Consider the following 20,941-nt stretch of genomic DNA (forward strand, 5'->3'; position numbering starts at 1 on the left):
CAAAGAAAGTACATTTTGGACCTTCTGACAGAAACAGGAATGGTGGATTGTAAACCAATAGATACGCCCGTGCAAGTTAATCACAAATTGAAGATAGTAGAAGGTGCCACCCCTATCAGATAAGGACAGGTACCAGCGACTTGTTTAAAAACTAATTTACTTATCACATACTCAGCCTGACATAGCTTATATTATGGGAATAGTAAGTCAGTTTATGCATAAGCCACAAGAAGATCATATGGAAGCTGCCATGAGGATAGTTCGATATTTGAATGGAGCTCCAGGAAGTGGAATCATTTTTAAAAGGAATGGCCATTTGAAGGTTGAGGCATACACTGACGCAGATTGGGCGGGCAACCCAAATGATAGAAGATCAACAGTTGGTTACTTTACACTTGTTGGAGGCAACCTGGTAACTTGGAAAAGCAAGAAGCACAAAGTTGTAGCTCTTTCAAGTGCAGAGACAGAATTTTGAGGGATTGTTAAAGGCATAACTGAAGTATTGTGGATAAAAAAATTGATGACTGAGATTGGGTTTCCACCACAATTGGCAAGCCAGTTGAAATGTGACAACAAAGCCGCAATTAGCATTTCAGAGAATCCCGTACAACATAATAGAAAAAAACATGTTGAGGTGGATCGACACTTTATCAAAGAAAAAAATTGAGAATGACATTATTGAGCTTCTATTTGTGAGATCAGAAGATCAGTTGGCTGATATTCTTACTAAAGGAGTTTCAAGACAAGCCCCTTGCTAAAGTTCTAATCAAGTTGAATATTGGTGATCCCACTACTCACCTTGAGAGGGAGTATTAGAATATCATAATTAGAGAACAAAATCAGAAAAATATCAAAGAGGATTAGAAAAAAATTAATGTAATTTATTAGGATATTATTCCATAACGAACGTACTCTTAGCGTATACTTTTGGTTTATATATTGATAAGAACCTTGTAATTACAGATGAGAAATATGAATAATAAAAATAATATTTTTTTAAATAATTCTTCGTTTCTTTCCTAAACTCTTTGTACCATGGTAACACTTCTTGGGTTAGAGTATTGGTTTTTGTTGCTCTGATTCTCCCAGCTTTGGTTGAATGAAAATTGAGGCACTACACATTCTATGCAAGCTAAATAAAGATAACCAAATCGTGTTTAAAGATAATATTATTAAATAATTTTAAAAGTAATTACCCAAATCAGTCGTAAGGATTTTAAAATTGGACATTTTAGTCCCCAAAAAAAATTAATACAAAGATCAATCTCCAAAGTTTTATTCCGACAGACAAATCAGTCCTCAGTTCATTTTTCGACAAAGCAATTACCCAAATCAGTCCCCAAAGATTTTAAAAATGGATATTTTAGTCCAAAAAAAATTAATGTACAAATCAATCCCCAACATTTCTCTCTATTAGACATAACAGTCATCTGTCCAAAAATAAAATAAAATAATTATTATTATTATTATTATTATTATTATTATTATTATTATTATTATTTGTACAATAATATTGTACTATATTTTTTTGCATTTTTTAGATAAAAATAATGATAAATTTATTCATTATATATATATATAGTCACTCAATAATAATAATAATAATAATAATAATAATAATAATAATAATAACAAAATTATTAGAGATTATTCTAAAAAAATTCGAAGTTAAAATTATTTGATAATTTTGTATTTAATATAATTAAAAAATGTGCTATGTATAAAAAAATATATTTGTATTAAAAAATATGCATTAAAAGAAAATATTTTAATTTGGATTTATATTAAATACATATTTTTTTAATACAAACATATTTTTTAAAATAGTACATCTTTTGATTATATTAAATACAAAAATGTCAAATAATTTTAATCTTAAATTTTTTGTAAGATAATCTCTAATAAATTTATTTATTTATTATTATTATTATTATTATTATTATTATTATTATTATTATTGAGTGACTATATATATATATATAAAAGAATCTAATGAATAAATTTATTATTATTTTTATCTAGAAAATACAAAAAATTATGGTACAATATTATTATGTAATTAATAATAATAATAATAATAATAATAATAATAATAATAATAATAATAATAATAATAATAATCAATAAAATTATTAGAGATTATTTTACAAGAAATTTAAGTTTAAAATTATTTGATATTTTTGTATTTAATATAATCAAAAGATGTACTATTTTAAAAAATATGTTTGTATTAAAAAAATATGTATTTAACATAAATTTAAATTAAAATATTTTCTTTTAATACATATTTTTTAATACAAACATATATCTTTTTTTACATAGGACATCTTTTGATTATATTAAATACAAAAATATCAAATAGTTTTAACCATAAATTTCTTGTAAAATATACTCTAATAATTTTATTATTATTATTATTATTATTATTATTATTATTATTATTATTATTATTATTATTATTATTATTATTATTATTGAGTGACTATATATATATATAAGAATTTAATGAATAAATTTATCATTATTTTTGTCCAAAAAATACAAAAAAATATAGTACAATATTATTGTGTAATTAATAATAATAATAATTTTATTTTATTTTATTTTTGGACGGAGGACTATTATGTCTAACAGAGAGAAACATTGGGATTGATTTGTACATTAGTTTTTCTTGGGGACTAAAATGTCCGTTTTTAAAATCTTTGGGGACTGATTTGGGTAATTACTTTGCCGGAAAATGAACTAGGGACTGAGTAAAACCTTGGGGATTGATCTGTGTATTAATTTTTCTTGGGGACTAGAATGTCCGATTCTAAAATCTTTGGGGACTGATTTGGGTAATTACTCTAATTTTAATTAATGATTAAATGGGGAAAGAAAAAAATGAAAATAATATAATAATTTTTAACACTTGTAAATTTAGGATATAATTATATTCAATAAATAAATATAATAAAAAATGTGAGAATAACAAATATATTGAAACAAAAAAATATAACCTAAAAATACATAATAATAATAGAGACCTTCTCTGTACTAGATGCATGTAAGTATTTTTTTTTACAACAATAAACATTAAAAATTAGAAAAATAAATAATAAATCATTTTTTGTAATGTTTAAAATAATACAAAATTTCCCCTGAAGAAGTATAAAAATACCTCGTATATTTCTGTATATTTATATATATTGTTTCACATATTTTTTTAATAAAATAATAAAGTTACTGTAGTTATCAAACTTAACATATATATGCCAAAATAAACAAATAATAAAGTTACTGTAATTATCGAAAAGGGGATGTGGTTTATTTATTCTATCGCAACATGTTCTTGATCAGCTTGTTAAAGAATTGATTGCTTGATATTTAGAAAGATGGATAAATTCGTGTTTGTTGTTCATTATGATCTTGTCATTGTGTTCTATTGGCCTGGTAATACTTCCGTTGGAATAAAATTACAATGGACAATCGTGATGTACTATGGTGCTTTTTTCTTGGCTTATTCCTATTCTGTTTGGTTGAAGACGGACGCAATGTTTTCTGTTAGTTTGCTTAAAATTATTGTCTTTTTATTTTATTTTATAGCTTATCATGGACTATAAACTAACTCTCATATCATATTCTCAGGAAGATTATAGGCCTCCCAAAAAGAGAAGACTTTTCAGAGTATGATGATACATCTCGCAAAACTTTGGGTAATTGAATTGCAGGCCAAAGAAAGGTAGAAGTTATGGCTTAGGGTTTAAAATTAATACTGGTTTCCTCTGTCTCTAACTTTAGACCTACTTCTTTTAAAGCTTCTTCTAGATAACGATTATTATTAGTATACCTTATTTGAATGAATTGTGAAGTAGGAATGGACAGAAAGTTTGGGCATATGAGAGTGTTGATTTCCAAAGATGGAGCAACAAGAAATGCAAATATCTATTAGCCTACTTACAATTACTGTTCAAACTTCAAAGAGAGAAGCTTCAATGCAAATATCTATTAGCCTACTTACAATTACTGTTCAAACTTCAAAGAGAGAAGCTTCAAGCTTGCTCAACCATTATCAAATTTTCTTGATCCTGATCAAGTTCTACATATTCTAAGAGAAAACGCTTGTTGTAAGGTTCAGAATGTGTAAGTTTATTTGATTGATAAACTAGAATTATGAAGGAATTGAGAAGCAATAAGTAGGACTGAGATTGTAAGGATGAGTGAACTGTATATTGATGATTCTCTCTGGTTCCATTATTGCTTTTATGACATTTTCTCACTCTAACAAACTAGACACCTCAGCTCACAGTTATAATTAAGACCAATCCAGGAATATTTACAAAATGAAGAAAATTCTAATGTTTAATGTTACCAAGAGCTCTTTTCAATTCAATTAACTTCCTCGCATAATTCTGTTTTGATGATTCAGCGTTTCTGAAGGCAGACTCTGAAGCTTTGAGTTCGCTATCAACCTCTTCGCTTTCTTTCACCCAAGTGGCAGCTTTCGTATTGATGCTGAGAGTTTCAACCTCACAACGTTTCACAGTGGATTCTAACTTGTCCTTCTTCTCATACAGGGCTTTCAGTTTCAGCTCCAAGTCATTGATTTCATTCGACATCCCATTGATCCTTTCTTTTCCTTTGGAAATTGAAGAATAAAAGTGGGCCTGCCTGGATTTAGCTGTTTCTAACTTCTCTTGAAGTTGATTCTTGGATTCAATTAACCTTAGATGATTGCCACAGACTTCTTGAATAGACGGAAAATAATTGAGAACATCTTCGTAGAACTTCTTAATATCATTAACCAAAGGCTTAAGATCTGTAGGGACTTGTGACTTCAATTGTTCTAGCTGAGCTAAGAAGTCAACAAACTGTCTTCTAATGCCACCATCAGCCACCAATACTTGTAGTTGATTATCAAAAAGTTGTTGTATCTTGTAAAGGATATCAATCACCGAGAGACTTTGAGATTCGAATCCAGAACCATCAGAGGCAGACTTTGTAGGGGACAAACTATAACTCTCTAATAAGACTTTATCTAACTCTAACAGTACATCAACATCTTCAGGTCCATTAGTTTCTTCAACTCTGACTGGCTCAACTTCTTCAGTGTTAGGAACAGAAGGACTCTGTACAGGGGAAATAATTTAGAGAAAAGGAATCAAACTAAGATCTCATGTTTTTAGTTAATGGCTCTAGATTCAAAGATCTTTAAACAAGATTTGACCTCTAGAAGCTGTTGATCTTCTTGGTTTTGAGTTATGCTTTTGTAGCCTAAGTTGTCTGACACCTTTTGAGTGTTTAAGAAGGAAGCACTTGGAACCATAATGGAAAAAGTCTTGAGTCATGAAATAAAGTTTTACGGTTAAATAAATTTTGTCACCATAAAATTAACAACTGATAGTTTTGGTCTAAAAGTTTTCAAAAGCAAATCAAATCCATCCCTAGTGTCACCTCACATACAGAGCAATTTGGAGAAGAATATTTATGATGCTATGAACTATATGCATATAGTTGATTTGTTTGTGGGACAATAATTGAGACTAATTTTCTCTTGAAACTTTTGGACCAAAACCACATAGTTTTTCACAGACTAAAACCATAATTTCTTAATTTTATAGGAACAAAAAACTTCAAGAATGAAAACAACAAAAGAGATATTTTTAACATGGAAAATATATACCTGACCAGGAGGAATAAATCCCTTAGACTTTGTGATACGTGCTTCAAATGTTCGTGATATGAAGAGTTCAAGAGTTATTTAGAAGATATTTTAGTTTACATTTTTAGAATATCTTATTTAATGTATTTTGATTTTGTTTATTTAATTACTAGATTGGGCCTTATGTTTATGGGCTTTAGGGTTTTCTTTGTTTTAACCTAATAAGAGGTTATAAATACCTCCTTAGCTATTGTAGTCGTAGAATAGAATTTTTAGAGGTTTGAAAACCCCTTTTTGGTTTCGTGATGAAACCATGGTGTGGACAATTGAGGTTGAGGAGTCCCTCTCTTGTTACATCGGGGAATTGAATAGAAGGTTGAGGAGTCCCTTCGATTCAATTTCCAAACTATGGCGTTGATAAGTTAGGTTGAGGAGTCCCTTTCTTGTTGCGTCAAGAAATTGGGTAGAAAGTAGAGTGATTCTCTTTGTACTCAATTTCAACTTATCTTTTTTGTTCCTATTTTAATTTCAATGTATCTTTTTATTCAGTTTGAATCATTATTTTCTTATTTATCTTTTATTTCCGTATCATTTGGTATCAGAGCTCAGGTATTAGATTAATTCTTATTAATCTATATTTGTTCTTCTTTTATCATAAAAAAAAGAGTCCAGTGTTTGTCGCGTCTTTCTTTTTGTTCATGTGTTCTTGTTTTCGTTTGCGTTTCATTATTGTAAAAAAAACAAAAGAAGAAGCATAAAGTGAAAAAAAAAAAACAAAAAAAGAAAAAAAAAACAAAAAAAAAAGAAATTATCTTCCTTGTAATTATTGTCCTTTTCATATATTATTTTTTTTTCACCTACAAGATTCGAGGACGAATCTTTTTTGAAGAGGAGGAGAATGATACGTGCTTCAAATGTTCGTGATATGAAGAGTTCAAGAGTTATTTAGAAGATATTTTAGTTTACATTTTTAGAATATCTTATTTAATGTATTTTGATTTTGTTTATTTAATTACTAGATTGGGCCTTATGTTTATGGGCTTTAGGATTTTCTTTATTTTAACCTAATAAGAGGTTATAAATACCTCCTTAGCTATTGTAGTCGTAGAATAGAATTTTTAGAGGTTTGAAAACCCCTTTTTGGTTTCGTGATGAAACCATGGTGTGGACAATTGAGGTTGAGGAGTCCCTCTCTTGTTACATCGGGGAATTGAATAGAAGGTTGAGGAGTCCCTTCGATTCAATTTCCAAACTATGGCGTTGATAAGTTAGGTTGAGGAGTCCCTTTCTTGTTGCGTCAAGAAATTGGGTAGAAAGTAGAGTGATTCTCTTTGTACTCAATTTCAACTTATCTTTTTTGTTCCTATTTTAATTTCAATGTATCTTTTTATTCAGTTTGAATCCTTATTTTCTTATTTATCTTTTATTTCCGTATCATTTGGTATCAGAGCTCAGGTATTAGATTAATTCTTATTAATCTATATTTGTTCTTCTTTTATCATAAAAAAAAGAGTCCAGTGTTTGTCGCGTCTTTCTTTTTGTTCATGTGTTCTTGTTTTCGTTTGCGTTTCATTGTTGTAAAAAAAACAAAAGAAGAAGCATAAAGTGAAAAAAAAAACAAAAAAAGAAAAAAAAAACAAAAAAAAAAAAGAAATTATCTTCCTTGTAATTATTGTCCTTTTCATATATTATTTTTTTTCCACCTACAAGATTCGAGGACGAATCTTTTTTGAAGAGGAGGAGAATGATACGTGCTTCAAATGTTCGTGATATGAAGAGTTCAAGAGTTATTTAGAAGATATTTTAGTTTACATTTTTAGAATATCTTATTTAATGTATTTTGATTTTGTTTATTTAATTACTAGATTGGGCCTTATGTTTATGGGCTTTAGGGTTTTCTTTGTTTTAACTTAATAAGAGGTTATAAATACCTCCTTAGCTATTGTAGTCGTAGAATAGAATTTTTAGAGGTTTGAAAACCCCTTTTTGGTTTCGTGATGAAACCATGGTGTGGACAATTGAGGTTGAGGAGTCCCTCTCTTGTTACATCGGGGAATTGAATAGAAGGTTGAGGAGTCCCTTCGATTCAATTTCCAAACTATGGCGTTGATAAGTTAGGTTGAGGAGTCCCTTTCTTGTTGCGTCAAGAAATTGGGTAGAAAGTAGAGTGATTCTCTTTGTACTCAATTTCAACTTATCTTTTTTGTTCCTATTTTAATTTCAATGTATCTTTTTATTCAGTTTGAATCCTTATTTTCTTATTTATCTTTTATTTCCGTATCACTTTGGCTTGAAAATCTTGGTTGAATTTTTAAATCTTTTACTTTCTGGCACAAGGTTCACAAAAAGATTAGACGAGGAGATTTTTCTCTTCTTTTTGAAACTTGTATCTCCCTCTTCAAACCATTTCTTTGTTCGCTCAGTGGGACTTACATCAACTTCTGTGAAAGGTAGCCTGGACTGACTCACTAGAACAAAATAGAGATGTCATTGGTAAATAATATAATTTAGACATTGAAAAATGAAACTCTAATTAATCAAGAGTGAATAACACTTGTAATTAATGTGTGTTAATTAGTACGTTGATGGCAATACACGCATCTATGAAACCTGTCAACTAGCTGACCATAAGCAAAATCATGGACATATGTGAACTGTGAAGATATAAGGATAGTGTCTAATCTATAAATTAAATTTCCCGTGGGCAAAAACACACAGAACTGTGATTAAAACAAACTTAAAATTTATAAAAGTTATTTGTGCACCAAATTCAACCACTAAAATCAGCCACCAATGTATTTGTGTATAAATATTTCAATGTGAATTTTATTGTAACATGTATTTTATATTGGTGACTTACTTTAATAACTGATTTTAGTGTACACCTGGCATAGTCTTAAAATTTATCAGCAGGGATAATTGATTTTCCTTAAGTAAAGTCTTGGGTTTGAGCAGAATTGCTTGCAGTTAAACTAACTAGTAATCAATTTATCACTATTTAACTAACGCAGTAATATCTCTAATAACTAGGAAAAATCCTTATTAAAATATAGGAGAAAAAAAAAATCCACTTATCCACATTTGATTGGAAAATCTTAAATGGATCACAAATAGTGACTACCAATTCAAAATATGATTAACCAGAAGAGACCACTAGGTTTTTATAATGAAATAAAGTAAAAACCACCTTGTTTGGAGCATTCTAAACGAGTAGCATTCTTATCTGTTGCCTTATTTCTGACACCATAAACATTTAAGATATCACTGCCCTCTGCAAGCTTCACCTGAAGTGGGGATTCTACTGCTAACATTCGACCTTCAAAGCAATTCTCTATATGGCACAACAATTTCCTTTGGATTTGGTTCTGACCATACAACACACACGAGCTTACAATATCCCTGCGAAAAATTCTACATTGTTCCTGTAACATAACAAATGTAAAGAATAATAAACAACGCTTGAAATTCCAAACCATTTATCTATCCGTCTATTTTTTTTCTTTATGTCTATTTTTATTAGGTAGAAGAGACAAAATTACACTGAAAGTTCACACACTACTTCAATCATTTAATGAGTCACGCATGCACAGTAATTATACAGTTCGGCAGACACATTCATCCTTCCGACCATCAGACTTAATTTTGTTTAATTAATTATTAAAATAAAAGGTTTTTTTTGAGTTGGCACTAAATGGACAACTCACTCAAACTAAAGGTGCCAGCAAGAAGTAAAGAGAGCCACGTGTCCACTCAAACTAACACGCCCGGAAAGGTGAATGTGTCGGAAGAAATGTATAATTACTGTGCATGCGTGACTCATTAAATGATTGAAGTGCATTTGTGTCTCAGTGTAATCTTGTCCCTTCTTCCTTTTTATTATATAAAAGTTGATACAAATATATTATAAAATAAATTTATGATATATTAATTTTTATAGTTGTGCTACATCAGTAATTTTACATAAATAACAATTTACAGTTTTATAAAATAAAAATAGTAAATTTTTACATAATAATGATACAAAAGTGATTAAATTTAATAACTATCATGACTCAATTAAATTAAAAAATAACGATTAAATATAATTAATATTTACATTAAATTATAATAATAACAATTTTCAGTAACAAATATTTAAAGTGTATAATGACACAACAATATTTGTTTACTATATATACTAATATATCATGATCAATAAAATATATTTATAATGTTATACCACATTTTTTGTATTCTCATTTTCAATTATTTTTTTAACTTTCTTTTTTATTTTAAATATCTCCAAATAGACAAAAAAAAATTAAAATTATACTATAAAGCACCATCTAGACATCTACTAAAAAAATATCAACAAATAAATATACTTTGTTTTTCAAAATTCGAATAATTTGTTTATGAAAAATATTCATACCAATAAATAAAAAAAATATTTTTTTTTGAATTGAATATATTTTATAATAAAATATATAAAAAAATTTTATTATATAAAAATATTAAAAAATACATATAAGTCAATATTTAACAAAGAAGCTAACTTTAGAAGATTTTTGTGGTTGTTATACTTTCTTTTTAATAATAATATTGAATTATATACAAATTACAAATTCTTTTATAAATGAATCTTTTAAGTTTAACATTAATTTATATATTATCTAATTAATTTCTAATTAATATAATAATTTTAACTTTATATTGTATAATATAACGGGGAGTCACTCAAATAAAGACATCTAAAATATCTTTTTCTAAATATATTTTTAATAATTAAAATTTAATATATATAATCAATTAAATCATGTTATTTCTGTTATAATTAGATCGAATAAACTGATTTAGTCGAAAAATTAATGAACCAAATCTTAAACCAATCTAAATTAATACTTTTTTTTATATAGAAAATGACTATAATATTTCTATTATAGAAATCAATTAAAATACTACTATTATATATAGCGAAGTTCTATGGTGGCATTAGTTTTGGTGACTAAGGCTTAGTTTGGTAAAGCTTTTACTTTTCAGAAGTAGCTTATAAAAGTTAACTTTTAAAAGATGGCTTTTTAAAAGTTGTAGCATTTATGTTTGATAAATCAAATTAAAAATTACTTTTAATAATCACAAGCAACAACAATTGCATTTGGTAAAATAACTTTTAAAATTTAAAAATACTATAATAGACATAAATGCAAGCATTAAATTTAAAAATTAGTTAACATATAAGGTTATTAGACTTTAAATTTTGAAAAGCACAAGTCAACTTTGAAAAGCTCTATCTTAGGTGCTTTCAAAAGTACTCCAATCTTTTTTATTTACCAAACACAAAATGAGGAGCTTGAGCTTTTAAAAAGCACGAGCACCTCTTCAAAAAACTTTACCAAACCCAGCCTAAGGATTACAAGTAAAATATTAACTAAAAATACTATTTGTACAAAAAATTTAAATTTAAGACTAAAATTATTATCTCTCTCTCTTATAATTTTTTATGATTATTTTTATCAAAATATTTTTTTAATTATATTTATAATTATTATTTTTGTTTTTAAAAAATAATTTCTTATAATTATTTTTATTAACATAATTTTTTATAATTATTTTTATTTTTTATTATTTTTAATAATTTCTAAAATATATCAAAATTATTTTTTTAATTATTTTTATTTTAAAAAATAATTTTTTATAATAATTTTTATTATTATTTTTACTAAAATAATTTTTTTATAATTATTTTTTTTTTGTAATTTTAAAAAACTAACACCAAAATAATGTTCTCTCTCTTATAATTTCTTATGATTATTTTTAAACTAACACCAAGAGAAAAAATATTATTTTAATGTTAGGTTCTCAAAATTACAAAAAAAAATGATTATAAAAAAATTCTTTTGGTAAAAATAATAATAATAATAATTATAAAATAATTTTGGTGTTATTTTAGAAATTATTAAAAATAATAATAATAAAAAATAATTAAAAAATAAAAATAATTCTAAAAGCTTATTTTAGTTAAATAATTATTATAAATATAATTAAAAAATATTTTACTGTTATTTAATTTTTTTAAAAAAATTTTATAATTATAAAAATAATTATAAGAAATTATTTTAATAAAAATAATCATAAGAAATTATAAGAGAAAGAGAATCATGTTGGTCATAGATCTTATTTGGGTGAGCTTCTAAAAAAAAAATCTTTTTTCGAGTTATCTTTTTTTAAAAGATCTTATGGAAAAGTAAAAATAATTTTATGTTTGGGTATCTCATGCAAAAATATCTTTTTATCTATCAATTATGTTTGGGTATAACAATATAAAAGTACTTTTTTGTTTATTTATTACATGAAAAATATCTTTTTTTTAAGAGAAAAAGATCTTTTAAAAAAAGATGTAAATTACATCTTCTCAAAAAAAAAGTTTTTTTTTTATTTTTCTAATGCTTTTACTTTTACTACTAGAAATTTACCAAACACTCTAAAAAATAAAAAAAAGATATTTTTTCATTAAAAAAAAATTTATCAAAATAATGGCACCCAAACAAGCACTTATTATGCAATGTGTCAATATTTTACTTGTAGGTCAAACTTAGATATATATATATATATTGAGAATCCTAAATCTTAATTTTATGACGACATAAAAAGAAGAGAAGAGTTAGGATTTAGGGTTCTCAATGTGTATATATATATATTTTTTATAATAAAAATATTATAATCATTTTATATAAAAATATTAATTTAAATTGATTTAATATTTGATTCACCAATTTTTTTATTAAATCAATTTATCTGAGCTAATTTTAATAAAAATAATACAATTTAATTAATTATATATATTAAATTTTAATTATTAAAAAATATCTTTAAAAAAAAATATTTTAGACATTTTTATCTAAGTCATTCTCTAATATAATTCATTTAACTCCACACGCCATCGTGTGTTACCTAAAGCCAAAACCATGTTGGACAATTAAGGGAAATGAAAGGTTTGCCAACGTTCCATAGCTCCATGTATTTGTACGAGTAAACACCACAGTCATACCTACTTTTTATCAATATTAGCCAGCATATTATTTTTATACTGTTAGAAGTGTGATTTAGAGATTAAAATTTTGAATTTAGTATTTAAGATTTAAAATGTCAGACTAAAAATAATAAATTTTATTGAGAATATAAAATTATTTTTTTAATATAAATAAAAAAATATAAACTCACCCGTTGCTCTGCTTTGGTACGTCTGCATATACTATGGAGAATCCCTTGTTGGAGACTTTATACTTTGGGTCTACTACTTCAAGCAACTCTTCCAACCTTAACGACTGCACATAAATAAGGAAGATTAATCAACCTGAAACCTTATACTTTCACTACTATAACACACCCGAATTAAATACGAAACCCCCTAGAAATTTTAAACAAAAAGTCTTCACTCAACAAACATAAAATAACAAGAAAAGTTGGGTCATGCTTCTTATATCAAGCATACAAAACTATCATCAACGCATCTACTATTGCTAGACTAATGAAATAGGGATGTTCTTACCACAAGCTTATCCAACTTCCTGCTATCCTCGTTTGGTGGCTCACAGTGTATTGAGTCGAGCACGTACAATTTCTTCTGTGACCTATCTAGTGCATAACACCACCAATGGTGCTTCCACAAAATGGCCCCCATAAGCTGCAAATATGTCATGAATTATGCCTGCTATAAACTATTCACAAAACATCTACGCACTATTAGACAAAGGCTAGTATATACCAGGTTTTGATCCCTTATATTGTTTTCTTTCCAATATGGGTTGTCGCCAATAATGGAATTCAAATGGAAGTACTCGCCGGCCAAAAACTCTTCAAATTTGCTTGCTAGAGATTCCTGCAAGTACAAAGATTATGTCAAAACCTGCTTTTACCAAGCAACACAGTTGCATACCACAAACCCGAAAAACATTACCATGATATATGGACTAAGGCAATAGCATTCTCTCATTCTCACGTCGCTACCCTTCGTGTTCAAAAACATAGATGCAAAGTGAAGCAACTGTGGAACTCATGTCAGTCCAATAGTAAAAAACAGTTATAGCAGGTTGCAACACCAACCAAAGAAAAAAAAAAGGAAATCATAAAATAAATACGTTGTTAACTATCCAAGAACCAGGTGCTGCTGCGGCAGCCTCTGCACGGGTTAGGAAGTTTCCAGAGACGTCCATGATGAGGTTCCTAATAAGTGCAAGAAACAAATAAAAAAAGAAAACTCAACAAAATAAAGCAAAGCAATTAATTATTTAAAAAAATAGCACGTAGAAAACCATACTCGTTCTTTGTAAACTCATCTTGAGCAATGGCATACTGGTATATCATGTCACTAACTGCATCTGGATCATGCATCTGCTGAAAAAGAACATACAATCATGCACATGAGGGACACTGAAAATTATCACCCGGCAACAAAAAAATTGTCCTGCTCATTATTGGTGCTTATGGAAAAATCTATCAAATCATAATAATCAATTAATTAAACAAAGACATCCACAAATAGATGACGATAGAGTACATAATATCGTTTAATTCATCTTTTAACATATAGAAACAAAAAAAATGATATATAAAGATAGAGACAAACCTGTGAAATGGTCTTTTGAAGTATCTCTGTAAATGAATTGTCCACCCCCATTTGAGTCAAAAGGGAATTCAAAGAAGATTTTGATTCAGAAATATGCATCACCAATTCATTGCAAGTTGACACATTGTCAGTATCCAAAGATACATCTCCTTTTATCTGAAGCCGTGGACCCCAATTTGCATAAGTGAAAACATTTGATGAACATTTTTGTATAACTGACGACAACATATTATTTGGTGAAGTCCATAACCAAAACATAATTAAAGGAATCACATCACATGCCAATCCTTCATAGCCACACAAAGAAACATGTCCAAGGTTTCTTAATCTTGCTAGCGCACCGGGCACTTGTGCTATGGCAGTGTTATCAGCTTTTAGCACTGCCAAAGATTCCATTTGTTCCACATCTTCTTCTAACTTATCAATCTTTGAACACCCAGAGAGGAGGAGAGTTTCAAGAGATGTCAACTTGTATATGCTTCTTGGAAGTACAGAAAGGTTTGTACAACCTTCTATATTGATATGAAGGATGTTTTTTAGAGTTCCAATGGTATACGAAATCGAAGACAACTCTGTACAATCCTTGAGTACTAACTTCTCAAGATTAGGTAGGTATGAAAAATCTGGGGTTTTGATCAAGTCATGTGAATGACTAAGATTTAAAATCTTCAGCTGCTTCAACAACTACAAGAAAAGAAAATTTCAAGGCTTATGTTAGAATACAATACAAGCTTATGAATTATATGTACGCGTTAGGATTCTTACCGGGGACCTCTTCCACAGAACTCTGAGTTTGCTGTTTTCTAACTCAATGGAAATTAAATTTGGTTGATAGCAGTCTATGGGAGTGTGTCTCAAAGAAAATCCATGCCAACTCATCCATCTAAGATATCTTGAATGCTTGAACTCCATGGCATGTTTGAACTCTCTATTAGGTTGTACACCGGCGAGTTGAAGCAATTTAAGTTTAGTCATATTCTTAATGCTTCTTTACTCAAACAAATGGAATTGGTCATTGGCAACTTCAAACTCAATCCCTTAGCCTTTAACTCTGTTCCCTAAATGAAATGAAAATGGAATATTAGTTATTGGAGTTAGAAATTAGCAAAAGCAGTATAACAATTAGATTTACTTTTTCAACAAATAATGCTTATTTATTTTTTAATGAGTCTCCCCCATCAAGGGAACTCTTAATGTTAGTTTTGACAGCACTTTTATTGAAACTAATTGGTTCGCCCCTTTATAAATGTGAAAGAAGTTATTTCTTTATCACATGATACTGATCATTGTTGAACACAATTTAGTCTAGTAAGAGATTGAATTTGGCAGAGGAAAAAATTAATCATACACTTTTGGTACTAGTTACCTACGATTTTGACAATGATAGTTAATTACGAACATAAATATTGCATCTTATCTCTATCTAAAATGTAAATCATACCTCATGATTCTCTAATAGTTCAAGCACTTTCTCATCGTACCATAATCTACTTCGCTCTTCAAGTTCAGGTGTTTGCTCACAAATTATTGCTCTTCCCATATCTCTTAACAAGTCATGCATTCCAAGCATATTATTGTTATCAACAGTTACAAGGTTTCGCTCTTTGAGGGCACTGATTCCAATTTCTGCATGGAGTCCACAACCATTTAATATCTTCACAACATCATTTCGATCCATCCCAATAAAAAAGCATGCAATGTCAAGGAATATTTCCTTTTCATAATTCTTACTTAAACCATCAAAACTTATTTGTAGTTTCTTCTGGACTTTATCAGGGGGAATTGATTTCAGAGTATTCAATGCACTTTGCCACTCTTTTATTCCCATATTAAACAAATGGGACCCAAGAACTTCCAGAGCCAGTGGCAATCCATTAGAATATTCAACTACATCTTTAGATAGCTTGACAAACTCTTCTTTTGGACATGCTTGTTTGAATGCATGCCAGCTAAAAAGCTCAAGGGATTCAGCCCCATTCATCTCTTCTAGATTGAATGTGAGTTTACACACTCGAAGAAGATCATCATGTCTTGTTGTGATGATTACTACACTCCCAGGACAACACCATTCACCACTACCACACAAAGCATTGAGTTGGTCCAAATCAGTCACATCATCAAGCACAATGAGTACCCTTTTAGCACCAAGCCTTTCCTTTAACATTTGCATCCCTGAATCAATGTTACGTATGTGTATCCTTGTTGCAATGAATATATCCTCAAGAAGTTGCTGTTGCAAGAGAACCTTTCCATTATCTTGCTGCCATGTTTCTCTAATGTTAAGGAGGAAGCTCCTGCCATCAAAATCGCGACCAATTTTGTTATAGATGGCTTTGGCAATAGTCGTTTTACCAACGCCCCCCATGCCTTTTATCCCAAGTATCAGAACATCTTTTGTCTTTTGAATGTTTGATTCTTCAATCAACTTTTGCACACGAGGTTCTACTCCCACTGGATGTGCTGCAACGAACAACTCTGTCTTATCTAATAAACGAGTAACGTGTTCAACAATTCTTTTGATATCTTCACTTTCATTCCTATAAAATATAAAGAGCAGAGATAAGCAGCAAAGTCAGTCATTATTAAAAGGAAATATTATTAGAGTTGTTAATAGTTGGGATTTAAGTTAGTAATAGTAGATGGATATTTAAGAGATTAGTTGGTAATATCCATATAAATAAGATGGCTCTTGTATTATGTAACAACAACTTACACAACAACTTCACACATAATATTATCTTTTTATTCTACTATCTCACTCCTGCCTCACTCTCAAAGTAGTCTTATTACTCCTTTTCGACATGACCAGAAACGCTGGTCCAAGACACAAGCGTCTTCCTTCTTCCTCTGCGTCACCGCACACCGCTCACATCTTCCCTAACCAGAGCAGAAGTCCTGTTCCTCCTTTTCGTCATGAGAGGCCCACGCTGCACCTCTCTCTTCCTTTGTCTTCCTCTGCGTCTGCGTCACACACCTCTTCTTCTGCGTTATGACACTGCACGCCTCTTCCTCAACCGTCTCATCGAAACTTATCAAAGTTGGAGATTATTGACTAGTTTGCGGGGGCATATTAAAATATTATTAGAGTTGTTAGTAGTTAGAAATTAAGTTAGTAATGGCTAGTAGTTACTAGTTAGCATATCAATATTTATGAGATTAATTAATAATATCCTTGTAAATAAGATGGCTCTTGTACCATGTAACAACAACTTCAAACATAATATTATCTTCTTATTCTACAAAAATTTAACAGTTATCACATTAGCACAAGATGAAATAATCGATTACAAAACTCTAAACTAGCTACCAAATAATGTATGTGTGTATGAGACTTTTAAATACAAATACCTGGAGTTGATCACAGTCGTCCCTGAAAAGCTACTAACTTCACGAAGATCTGTTCTCCAACTTTGCACCTTATCTTCTTCAACTGATCTTCGACTTATAAGACTTTCAAAAGCTTTCCCAAAGTCACTCTCTTTCTTTTGATAACGTACATCTGAGGGATCTACTTCATAGAATATAGGGTAAACCACTTGACCTTTTGTTCTATGGCATACCATGATATTCTCAAGCTCTTGCAGGCACCATTTTGAATCAGCATAGTGGGTTGAGAAAACAACGACAGAACATGCAGACAATCCAATTGCTTTTAACAATGCAATTGAAATCCGTTCTCCCCTTTGAAGTCCATCAACATCATCATCATCCTTGAAAGCAGCAATTCCAGCATTTTGGAGAGATGTATGGAGATGTGATGTAAACGTTGTACGAGTGTCCTTGCCTCGAAAACTCACGAAAACATCGTAAATCCTTCGCTGCAAAATAATTATAATAAGAAAAAGGTTAAAATCATATATTGGATAATAAGAAAACATAGTAATGTATACCAAGGAATGCTAGAGGGTCATCACATTAGTTAGCCCTTAATGTTTAAAAATATGGACTAAAGTATGTTGTTGGATTAATAGACTAAAGGATTTGGATTAATGGCTAAAAGTGATGCTAAAACCAATAAATTATGATCACTGTCTAGCATTTCTTATATATACCGGAGCATCAGTTTGTGATTGCTCTCGAACGATATTTCTTCCCATCTCTCGCAGCAAAGGATGCATTTGAACTCTGTCTTTCTCATCAAATTTTATAAAATTCCGCTCTTCAAGGAAACTAATTCCATGTTCTCTAATTCCAAAGCCATAATTTAGTGTTTTCAGTACCTCCTCCCTTTCCATGCCAATACAAAAGCTAGCTATGTCAAGAAATATTTCTTTCTGTTTGTCATCATCTAAGGCATCAAAGCTTAGTCTCAAAACATCTAATATATCCTTAGGGGAAGACCCTTTCAGTCGACCTAATACATTCTCCCACTCGTCTTTCATCTTTCCAAACAATTGACTACCACTTAGTTTAAGGGTCAATGGCAATCCCCCACAATATTTAACTACATCATCTGCAAGTCTAGCAAACTCTGTTAAAGGAGTTGCTTTCCCAAATGCATTCCAACAAAAAAGTTCAAGAGCTTCATCGTAATTCATTTCTGTCATTTGGTACACATAATCAACTCCAATCATATGAAGCAGATTTCTATCTCTTGTTGTGATGATTATTATACTCCCTGCACCAAACCATTCTCGACTACCGCACAAGGCATTCAACTGGTCTATATTATTTACATCATCAAGTACAAGAAATACGCTTTCCAGGCGAAGTTTTTCCCTTAATAAAGCTACTCCTGATGCGATGTTTTGTATGTTTATCTGTGCTTTGCAAATACCATTCAATAACTGTTCTTGCAGAAAAACCTGTTGGTTATTCTCCCACATCTCCTGAATGTTTGGGAGGAACATTGGCCTATCAAAATCGTGACGAATTTGATTATAAACACTTTTCGCAATAGTTGTTTTACCCACTCCTCCCATCCCCCATATCCCCATTAACACGACATCTTCTGGTTTATGCGAATGTAACTGTTGAATCACATCTTCCGTGCGAGATTGCACTGCCACTGGATGCCTTGCGATGAACAAGTCTTCCGAAGCAAGTAGAGTAGTTATATGTTCAACAATCTCTCCGATAATTTCAACTTCATTACTGCAAAAATCAACCAACGATTTACGTAAGTAACGATTGTAACTTTTTCCAATGAATTCAACTAAACTAATGAAACTAATGTATTTGTGGATAAATATATAAATTATTTAATTTATTTTTAATGTGTATTTTATATTTGAATATCTATTTTTATACTTGTAATTAATTTAGTAGCTGATTTTTTGTGATATAATTGTCTATTTTGGAACATTTCCAAAATAAAAAATATAAAAAGAAAGAAAAAAAAATGCATATTTCATTGTTTTGCTTCCTATTTTGAAAATTGAAACAAAACAAGCAGAATAGCAGATATGGAATTACCTGTTTCTAGTGATTAGAAATCCAGGAAGTTTAGCAGCTTCAGTGAGCGCAGCCCTCCATGCGTGGACTATCTCATTCTCATATGAGAATCTATGACTTTGAAAAGCTTCTTCAAAAGGACCACTCTGGTGGCGTACATCTTCGGGATCAACATTGTAGAATACCGGAATGACAGTTTGACCTATAGTGCTTCTACACTCCATTATTTTCATCAACTCGTCCAGACACCATCTAGAACCAGCATAACTTTCTGTCAAAATAACAACAAAAAGTCTAGAAGCTTCGATTGCTTGAATCAGTGTGTATGTCATCTGGTCTCCTCTCCCAAGCACCACCTCATCGTCAATGAAAACATAAATCCCAGCTCTCCTCAAAGCGTCATAGAGATGTGAGGTGAATCCGTGGCGAGTGTCTTGGCCTCGGAAACTGAAAAACACATCGTACTTCCATGATGGATCGGGGATTCTTTCTGCTGATTGGTAGTAAGACATGGGCGATGATGGATTAGAATGAAGAGCAAAGGGATTCGTTGGGTAACTGATGAAGAAACTTTATATGATTATAAAGTCAACGCACAAATCAGATCACAGCATTTGCATATGCAGCTCTATCTACAGATACTGCTTAACTTTTTGTTCATATGTTGGAGATTAGAGATTAGTACATGTACAGTAGTAACAAACAATAAAGATTAGATTATTTTTAGCGGAGCTTGAAACAAAATTTTGGGGAGCCAGGTAGAAGATAATTGTCAAAATGCTTCTAATATAGACCCATTTAAGATTAGTTCGTCAAACCTCATCTTTCTGATTTGAACTTTTGGAGGTTGTATCTCACTTTTTTCGTGATTCATTAAAGTAGAAGAACTGTCTACAGATGTTGATATTGTAAAAGTTATATCTTCTCCTTCTTCAATATTAGCATTCTTCTTAAAAAATGCATCAATTCTTTGATTTTTCATGATTATTTTATATAAAAATTTGAATATATATCCCGTAAAATATTTAAAAAAGAAGTTAGAATGACAAATATTAAAATTTATAATATTTATTAAATTTTTTTTATCAATTTATACAAATACAATAATATCAATACTTATTGAATATTCTAATATTTTTTAAATAAACAGTAAAATGTAAAATGTAAAATAATATTAAATTACATAAATAAAAAATACCTAATTTTTTATATTTGAACTCAAAGGTAGAGAAAGTGTTGCTTATTGAATAGAGAACTGCGAAATATGAATACACTCAGTTAAATCCAAATTCAACATGTTT

The 20,941-nt window shown here is 29.6% G+C and overlaps 1 protein-coding gene and 1 pseudogene across 3 annotated transcripts; both read right to left on the reverse strand.

The window, feature by feature from the left end:
- Nucleotides 1-4,190: 4,190 nt before the first annotated feature.
- Nucleotides 4,191-9,040, reverse strand: LOC110268975 (uncharacterized). 2 transcript variants are annotated; one of them, XM_088503724.1, is made up of 5 exons: nucleotides 8,926-9,040; nucleotides 7,926-8,109; nucleotides 5,663-5,689; nucleotides 5,207-5,317; nucleotides 4,191-5,108 (listed from the first exon to the last, which is right to left on the reverse strand). In XM_088503724.1, the coding sequence occupies exons 4-5, from the start codon at nucleotides 5,303-5,305 to the stop codon at nucleotides 4,335-4,337; spliced, it is 873 nt and encodes a 290-aa protein (XP_088359850.1). In that variant the 5' UTR covers nucleotides 5,306-5,317; nucleotides 5,663-5,689; nucleotides 7,926-8,109; nucleotides 8,926-9,040; the 3' UTR covers nucleotides 4,191-4,334. The 2 variants fall into 2 exon arrangements, with proteins under 2 accessions (XP_088359850.1, XP_020971828.1); XM_021116169.2 differs by lacking the exon at nucleotides 8,926-9,040 and having other exon boundaries at nucleotides 7,926-8,533.
- LOC107625711 (disease resistance protein RPP2A-like) lies at nucleotides 8,667-20,317 on the reverse strand (annotated as a pseudogene). Its single transcript, XR_015904837.1, has 13 exons — nucleotides 19,662-20,317; nucleotides 18,299-19,340; nucleotides 17,595-18,064; nucleotides 15,688-16,783; nucleotides 15,012-15,304; nucleotides 14,247-14,930; nucleotides 13,938-14,014; nucleotides 13,759-13,843; nucleotides 13,578-13,664; nucleotides 13,386-13,499; nucleotides 13,170-13,304; nucleotides 12,842-12,945; nucleotides 8,667-9,063 (listed from the first exon to the last, which is right to left on the reverse strand). The product of XR_015904837.1 is annotated as a disease resistance protein RPP2A-like (transcript).
- Between the last annotated feature and the right edge of the window lie 624 nt (nucleotides 20,318-20,941).

This window comes from Arachis ipaensis, chromosome B2 (genome assembly GCF_059453495.1).
Source record: "Arachis ipaensis isolate K30076 ecotype BB chromosome B2, ASM5945349v1, whole genome shotgun sequence".
NCBI classification, from domain to species: Eukaryota; Viridiplantae; Streptophyta; class Magnoliopsida; order Fabales; family Fabaceae; genus Arachis; species Arachis ipaensis.

Excerpts from the sequence above, each read along its gene's own strand:
- LOC110268975 (XM_088503724.1), bottom strand. The coding sequence starts at position 5,305 with ATGGTTCCAAGTGCTTCCTTCTTAAACACTCAAAAGGTGTCAGACAAC. Across the intron at positions 5,109-5,206 it reads AAGATCAACAGCTTCTAGAG|AGTCCTTCTGTTCCTAACAC; the intron begins GTCAAATCTTGT and ends TCCCCTGTACAG.